The sequence below is a fragment of the Nannospalax galili genome, unplaced genomic scaffold (assembly GCF_000622305.1).
Source record: "Nannospalax galili isolate Female #2095 unplaced genomic scaffold, S.galili_v1.0 scaffold189, whole genome shotgun sequence".
Taxonomy (NCBI): Eukaryota; Metazoa; Chordata; class Mammalia; order Rodentia; family Spalacidae; genus Nannospalax; species Nannospalax galili.
The window spans coordinates 4326594-4335603 of NW_008360331.1; the positions used below are offsets into that span (position 1 = coordinate 4326594).

The window sequence follows — 9010 nt, forward strand, 5'->3', positions numbered from 1 at the left end:
CACATTATATTGCACACATTTATATGTGCATTTGAAAAAGTTGCCACCAAATGTTTTAAAACTTTTATTTGGGGTGTGTGTGTGTGTGTGTGTGTGTGTGTGTGTGTGTGTGTGTGTGTTTGCATGCGCGCACATGCACAGGTGCATGTGTATTATGGCATTTGTGTTTAGTTTAGAGAAGTATTTTGGGAATTTGTTCTTGCCTTCCACAATGGGATCCAGGGATTGAACTCAGGTCATCATTCATGGAGAGCAAACACTTTTACCCTCTGACCCGTCTTGCCAGCCCTAATTTTCTGTTTGTTGGTTTGCTTTAATGTATATTTGTATCACATGCACAGGTGCATGTGTATTATGGCATTTGTGTTTAGTTTAGAGAAGTATTTTGGGAATTTGTTCTTGCCTTCCACAATGGGATCCAGGGATTGAACTCAGGTCATCATTCATGGAGAGCAAACACTTTTACCCTCTGACCCGTCTTGCCAGCCCTAATTTTCTGTTTGTTGGTTTGCTTTAATGTATATTTGTATATATGTGCACATGGGTGTGGGTGTCTGTAGAGACCAGAAGAGGGTATCTGATACTCAGAAGCTGGAGTTACAGGCAATTGTGAGCCACCTGATGTGGGTGCTATGAACCAGATTCGGGTCCACTGGAAGAGCAATAAGCACTTTTAACTGAAGAGCCATCTCTCCAGCCCCTAATATCTATTTGTAATAAGCCATTCATTTATAGAATGGCTTGTTTGTATTCAGAAACCTCAATGAAGGGCCAGTGATATGGTCTGGGGTAAAGGCATTTGTCCCTAAGCCTGATAGCCTGAGTTTGATCCCTGAGATCCACATAGTGGAAGGAGAGAACTGAGCCCCAGAGCTCCTCTGACCTCTACACACTTGCGGTGGCATGCGCACACACACACACACACATATATACATGCATAAATGTAATAAAAGTTGTTTTTTAAAATCTCAATGAAGCTCAGTGTTTGGCATATGCCTATAATTCCAGCTTCATAGAAGGAGGTGAGGAGTGGGAGGTAAAGATCACCTTTGGCTCAGAACACTAAACAAACAAGGCAAGCTCTTTGAGACTACACACACTGCACTGTGTGCTTAAAGACAACTACACACACTGCATTGTGTGCTTAAAGACAACTACACACACTACATTGTGTGCTTAAAGACAACTATACACACTGCATTGTGTGCTTAAAGACTATACACACTGCATTGTGTGCTTAAAGACAGCTACACACACTGCATTGTGTGCTTAAAAGACAACTACACACACTGCATTGTGTGCTTAAAAGACAACTACACACACTGCATTGTGTGCTTAAAGACAACCACACATACTTCATTGTGTGCTTAAAGACAGCCACACACAATGCATTGTGTGCTTAAAGACAACTACACACACTGCTTTGAAACCTGGGTACAGGGAAGCACCTATAAATGAAATCACTGGGGCAGTTGGTAATATTTGGATTTTGATAGTACTTTGGGCAGAGGCCATATATGTTATATTTTTGAATTTAGTAATTGCATTGCAGCTATCTTAAGATGATACTCTTGTTATTTCAGTAGATGCTAAGTGAGGTGTCAGGGATAAAAGGACCCAGTGTATGCAGCTCATGATCAAATGCTTCTGTAAAAATAACCACTATAGCAGTAACAGTTTTTGTTGTGGAGAGAGAACCAAAGTAAATGTGCCAGAAATGTGAAGAACTGACCAGACATGATTAAGAGTTTTAGTGTTCATGGTGATACTCTACATTCTTCTGTGTGACATTTTTCAAAATAAAATTTGGTGAATTCAATATTTAGGTGGCATTTTAAAAATGGAAATGGTTTTAATGTTTGTTACCTTAATCTGTTACATTTACTCTATTAGACTGAACAATGTTCTTGATTATTTTAATTTAGGTATAATCATCCTATTATATGTCACATGCCAATGTTATATCAGATACAGAGGACAAAAGAAAGCAAAAAGTAAGATCCAGATCATGATGGCTAATAGTTTTGATATGATTCAGGAATTCTTTCTTAATGGCTTTACCAGCTATCTATTCTTCTCTCCTGAAGACTACTGTCTCACTTACAACTGAGCCTCATCTACATCAGATTCTAGGAATGAGCCTTCTTAGCAATGACCTGGGAACAAATAATATGTGGTCCCTGTATGCACAAAATGTGATGCTTTGACCAGCATAGGGAACTGTGAAAGAAAGTTCCTAGAAAGAACTCCTGCATCCTGAGGTGAATTTCCTGCAAGGCTATCCTTCTGATAAACACTTCAATGACTGTGGAGAGTTTGGAATGTTGCAGATCCAGAGCCTGTTCACAAATTATCTGAGGACATCTTTAATCCCATAAATAGCCACACCTTGCCTACCTCTTGGGGCTAATAAAATGTATTAACTTTGCTAGACCACCAGGTCCCACCAATCAAGAGCTAAGAATATCATCAGATAACATCTGAGACCTATAATAGGAAACACCCCGCTTAGCTATGACCTACCTACCGAATGTATCTACCAATGTATTTGAATAGTGTCTTGATTTGTTGTGTTTCTTTGTTCTGTTACTCTAAAAACATAATGTAGCTGTTACCATCCTGGAACATGGAATTTGGGGTAACTTAAATCTGTGTTTCTGGGCCATGGTCACTCATATTTGGCTCCAGAATAAACTATCTCTTATCCCCTTTAAAGAAAAGGTGGAGCGGGGGGGGGGAGGGGATGGGAATGGGAAGAGGTCAGTTACAGAGACTTGTTGACTGCTAACCCCATCAATTAGGATGAAATTGTCTTTTGTGCTTTGTAGTACTAGATACCAAACTCGGGGCAGTGAGCATGGCAAGGTAAGGCTCTACCACTGAGCCACATCCTCAACCATGAAATTATTTTATAAAGTCATTATGATTGTTGTTCATTGAGTGTTCTTTTGCCAGTGTTTTGAAATCACTTCAGACACTCTCTAATTGGAGCTGTAGAGATGGCTCAGCAGGTAAGAGCATGTGCTGCTCTTCCAGAGGCCCTGAGTTCGATTCCCAGCACCCACATCAGGCAGCTCACGGCAGCTTGTAACTCTAGCACTGCATTAGCGTGCACAAATCCACACAGGGGTCCATTGCTTTCCTCTGGCCTCTGTGGGCATTACACATGAGAAAATTACTCATACACTTAAATAAAAGTAAATAAAAGTTTTTAGGATTGTTTTTGGAGATCATTACAAATGGTGTGCTACATTGTTACCTATATTTTAAATGTGGTCTGACTGATGATGGCCTTTGGTTTGGACCCTGTTTTCTACATAAGAATTTCGATTTGTAGTGCATACACAATCATTAGTAACTATGCTAGTCACTCAGGGACAAAGCTGCAGGAGTGCTCATTTTCCAGATGTCACTATGATGACAGTGTAACAGGCATTTATCCTGTTCATTTATCCTCCTTTTTATACACATGAACTCAGAGTGAGGTTTTTCATTTTTATCAGGTTTGTTAGCACATACTTGCCGTTCTAGCTAGCACTTGGGGTGCTGATGCAGGAGGGTTACATGTTTGAGACCAGCTTGGGCTGTATAACAAAACCGTCTTAAAAAGAAATTGTTTTAATTTTTATACTTTAAGTGTTGGGATTACTGATAACCTTGACAAAATGACAGCAGAAACAGTGGCAAGCAGCAGTGACCTCCAGAGTGTTTTCCAGAGAGCCTAAGATGATGCTTTAGAGCGGAGCTGCTGAACCCGTGGGTTCAGGAGTGAAGGAGAAGGCCCTGAGAGGAGGTGGCAGGCGTCTGTCCTTTTTATTTTATTTTATTTTATTTTATTTTTTTGGCTTTATATGCTAAGCTAAATGTAAACTTCCATTAAAAAAATCCCATAGAAAAATGGTTTCTAGGAATAGTATTTGGATTTCTTCTCTCTCTCTCTCTCTCTCTCTCTCTCTCTCTCTCTCTCTCTCTCTGCATAACATACAAAGGAAACTAAATTTTAACTAAATGTGCATTGTAATTATACCTTCAATTTTTTGCACGAACTCACAAAGGTCCGCCTGCCTCTGCCTCCCAAGTGCTGGGATTAAAGGCATGCACCACCATGCCCGGCTTCTCTCGCTCTCTCTCTTTTTTTAAAAAAAGTCAGTTAATAGAAATAAATAAATAAATTGAAGATCTTCTGTGAAGTGTTATTTGAACTTAAACCGCTAAGTGTGATAAATTATTTAATGAGAAAAATGTTTTTGTTAACAGAAACCGATATGCAGTATGCAGCAAAAGTGTACCGTGATGATAGGCTTCGAAGGAAGGCAGATGCTCTCAGCATGGACAACTGCAAAGAACTGGAGCGGCTGACCAGCCTGTACAAGGGAGGGTGAGCTGCGGCTGACCAGCCTCTACAAGGAAAGATGAACTGGAACTTTTATTTATACCTTACAATGTACTCTCTATCCTTTCTGTAAATTTAATTTCACCATGAAAGCTGGAGAAGATTTGATATTAAAACCTACACTGATAGTTGGTTCTTGAAATCTTGGACTGTTTATGACCTACTGACTCCTTTTAATAGTAAGAACTGAAAACTAAAATTAAGATTTTAGTATGCTTCTGCAGTTACTTTCATTTTAAAAGCTTATATGATCCTGTAGAATGTCAAGAGGATTATCACACCTGTAGCAATTTCCAATCTTAGTGATTCTCTATTATTTCCTCATCATGTAAATATTTTAGAGTGATTTTGTGTACATACAAGCTCTTGCCTTTTTATTTAAATTATTTTAGTATTTAGCTCCATGAGACACTTCATTCAAGCGATGAAATGAATGTTTATGACATAGTCACATTTTCCCTTAGATATTTGAGTATGTGGAATTTAAACAATGAAACTCTTCCCAAAAGAAAAACAAAACTCTAACTTTATATACAGTCTTATAGCATTATCAGCATAGAAGGAATTGACACTTTAATATAATTATATTCCAGAATATGTAATGAGATAAATGAACTGGTGTATAGTATCAGTATGTCCTTTAGTTTTATGAATTGCTAAGCCATACATACGAATGAAATGCTGTGTGGTAGGTTTGAAAGAAAATATGATGCTAAATACTAAACAAAATGAGTTTCAATGATAAGTTGCAGTTACACCATTTGCAATTCCAATAATTAAAAATTAACCCCAAATGTTCATTTATATGTCTTTTTGCTGCTCAAGTTTATGAAACAAAGGACAACCTTTTTCCCCATGGAAATTCAGTTTTTTTAGAGACAATTTAAAGCAGAACCCAAAAGCAAATGGATTCTTCTACAAATTTTTCTTCTAAGAAAAAATACTGCTAGTAGAGAGCTTTGTGCCTTGTGTGCAGTTGACTCATTTGATCAGAGCATGTGTCCGGCCATAGTGAGAGTGAGCAGAGCTACAGTAGCAGCTAGAACAGCGACTTAGAGCAGTCCTTAAAGAATTCCAGGCAAAATCTCTTCGCCATCAAGCAGTCCATCAAGTCTATAGGAATAAGCTCCTTGTAACTAAATCTGTAATATATATTAGGAAAAAAATAGAGCTGGAGACTTGAAGGGGTTTTGTTTGTTTATTGTTTCTTTGTTTTGTGCTTTTGGGGTATGAAACCTTGATTTCTGGTCTTCTGTATTTAACAGTTGTGACATTTTAATGATTTTTACTTCATATAGTTCAAAGAATAAAAATATATTTTCAGTAGGTTTGTGTGTCCCCGTCCCCATCCCTCCACCCCCCCATAAGAGAATGTTAGATAGGGTGGCTTTGTTCTTTTGTTTAGGATTTTTTTTTCTTAAACATAGTTGATTTATATCATCTGTTGAGTTCTCTTAAAAATGTTCTTTTGTATCCTCCTTGCCATATTCTTCAGTAGAAATGCCTGATTAAATTATTGATTAAACACATTCTCCTAGGAATCTGGACTACTTAACCAACCTTCTAGAAATGTGACCTTTAAAAAAATAGTGCTAAAAAGAAAATGGCATTTTTTAAAAAATAAAGTTTTCATATAATGTATTTACTTATGAAATTGTTAAATGTTATATAAGGGGCTAGAGAGATGGTTCAGTGGTTAAGAGCACCATTTGCTTTTGCAGAGGACCTAGGTCCAGTTCCCAGCACCCACATGGTGGCTGGCAACCTTCTGTGACTCCAGTTCCAGGGGATCTGATGTCCTCTTCTGACCTCCACAGGCATTGTATGCACATGGTGCACATATGTACATACATGCGGGCAAAACACTCATACACTTAAAATAGAAATAAATCTAAAATGTTATATAAATATTTCAGTAAGTGTTATCTTTCAGGAAAACATGTTCTTTAAGATCCGAGCGTATTTCTGTTTCTCTCTAAAGTAGGTCTTGACTTCTCTCTAGATTCTGAGGGATCAACGTCAAGGACCAGGTTCAGCAGCATCGCTACCTCTTCAGTTGTGTCTTTTTCCGTTTTGACTGCTTCTTGAACAGGTTCTTCTTGCGCATGCCCTCATGAAAAGGCTGAGGGCCTGACAGAGGAATCGCTGACTGTTCACTTGGAACAAGCCTGGGGTTGAGTTTTACACTAGTGTCATGCCTCCAATCACAAGTACTTTCTAGGCTCTGTTCGCAGTTTCCCAAGCTCTCTCTTGCTTGCTCTTCGGTATACTTTGTGTTCTGACATCAATTAGCCTGAAATTAGTGTTGTTTTGCTTATGTAAAATGATTTTCTAGGGTCATATTCTTCTAAACAGAGCTGTTTATATTTTACTGCTTCTCCATTAGAGTATTCTTCAGTTCTCATTTAAAGTTCAGATTGAAGATTTCTGAGTTCCATTGCATCATTATTATTCTCTTTAAATTTATTTGCATTTCTGTCATGTGCTGATTTTGCCACATTCTCTTGTATACGGTGCTGAGGGTTAGCACCTCTCTTTCCAGTGTCTTCGGGTCCTTGTGCAGGTTGTCACAGTGTGTTCGCACAGCTTTTAATTGATAATAGCTTTTGCCTAATTCATTGCTTTTCTTTATTTATTTTTCTTTCACTTTTTTTAGACAGGGTCTCATTATGTAGCCCTGGCCACCCTGGAACTCGGTGCAGACCAGGCTGGCCTCAAGCTCAGAGCTCCACCTGCCACTGCCTCCCCAGTGCTGGGATTAAAGCTGTGTATCACCCTGCCTGGCAATATATTACATTTTTGTTCAGAGATAGGTATTTGGAGTACACAGTTTCTCACTTTTCATTAAGATAATGGATCATGGGCTGGAGAGATAGCTTAGTGGTTAAGAGTGCATACTGCTCTTGCAGAGGACCTGAGTTCAGTTCCCAGCACCCATGTCAGGTGGATCACAACTGAGTCAATATGCACATATACCTGCACACAGAGACACACCACACACACACACACACACACACACACACACACACATACACACACACATAATTTTAAATAATTTTAAAAATTTTATTGAATTGTAATTTCCATACAATAAATTTTAATAGCATTTAGAGCTCCTCCTCTATCCACACCTCCCTTATTGCCTCCACCCAATTTAATGTAGTCTATTATGTATATAATAAGACCTATAGAGTCTAATTTGTGTCCCCAAATGTCCTCCAGTGTGGGTCCACCCACTAGAGCCTAGTTACCCTACTAAGAGTCCCATCCTTGAAAGAAACTGACTCTGCCCCTCCCATTTTAAAAAGGTCTTGGGTCATGTGCTTTAATATATCCAATGAAGAAAATGGTCTAGCTTTTAAATTTGTGGAAACTCAATTCTTCATTTTCTTGTTCATATAAGATCTCTGCCATTACTTTTTAGCAGTTTCTTAAGTTCAGTGAGATCTTTTTCTAATTCTTCAGTTTTCTTCTTCTTTCGACCCCCAAAATAAAATTTTCTATAGATTGTTTCAACTCAGTAACTTTCTTTCTTGTTTCTTTTTCAGTTTCTGAATCTGCTCAGTTTTCCCTTCTCATTCTTTTAGCATGACTTTTAATTTGGAGCATTTCATTGAAGCTTTCGTAAGTGAGCTTGCTCTTGTTAGAACTTCGGAGCCTCTCTGCTGTTCTTGTGAGTCTTGCAACCATTTCAAATTGTTTTATTTTAAATATCGTTTATTATTATTATTATTAGTGTGTGTGTGTGTGTGTGTGTGTGTGTGTGTGTGTGTACATGCCATGGTGCACATGTGGAAATCAGAGAACAACTTGTGTATTTGGTTTTCTCCTTCTACTTTGTAGATCCTGGGGATTGAACTCTGGTCCTCAGGCTTCTGCAGGAAGCACTTTACCTGCTGAGCCATCTCACTGGCCTTTAAATTCTGTTTTATAACCTTTAATTTCATAGGAGGCAATTCCCCAATTGAGGCTCCCTCGTTGATCGTGTGTCAAGTTGATACTAAAGTTATCCAGCACAGGTAGTATCTTCAGAGAGATGCCATATTGATGGAGCTCAATTCTGTAGAAGGTTCTCTATCAAAGACAAGACAGAGTCCAGCTGTCTCTTGAAAACAAGAAAATGTCTGGACATTAGCAGAACACCGCCTCCCAGTCAAGGGCAGAACTCTGCCTCAGGATAGTAAGAATGATAGTGGATGGGCTTGTGTTTTCCTTTCTCATGGACTAGAGCTCTGGGAAAGAGTTTGGTTAGTAACAGAAAAGGAAAACACCCTTTACTTTGAACTTGGCTTGATTTATGTTTTGCACACTATATCCTTGGCCAATCCTGCTCATTAGGTATAAAGAGCCACTCTTACAATTAAACTTGCCTTTCTGCACCTGAGCGTTTGGTTCTTTGCCTTCAATCATTCCGTTGTCCACCAGCAGACCTGTGTCTCTACACCTAATAGTTGAGTTACATCAGCATCTTCATTTTTTAGCTTTCTTTCTGGTAACTGTGTCTTACTTTTTTTTTTAAATTTTCTCTTTCCTTTTGTAAAAAAATGTGCTCTATTAGCATATATTGATTATACATAATAATGAGTTTCATTACGTGTATAGATTTGATCACCCTTA

The 9010-nt window shown here is 38.4% G+C and overlaps 1 protein-coding gene across 3 annotated transcripts in view; it reads left to right on the plus strand.

The window, feature by feature from the left end:
- Positions 1 to 5543, plus strand: part of Dnajb14 (DnaJ heat shock protein family (Hsp40) member B14) — a 62826-nt gene extending 57283 nt beyond the window's left edge. For all 3 annotated transcript variants that reach the window (XM_017796396.2, XM_008826166.3, XM_008826167.3), the window contains one exon: positions 4258 to 5543. In XM_017796396.2, the coding sequence (XP_017651885.1) occupies positions 4258 to 4382 (125 nt within the window). In that variant the 3' untranslated portion in view covers positions 4383 to 5543. The remainder of the gene's footprint in view (positions 1 to 4257) is intronic.
- The last annotated feature ends 3467 nt before the right edge of the window (positions 5544 to 9010 follow it).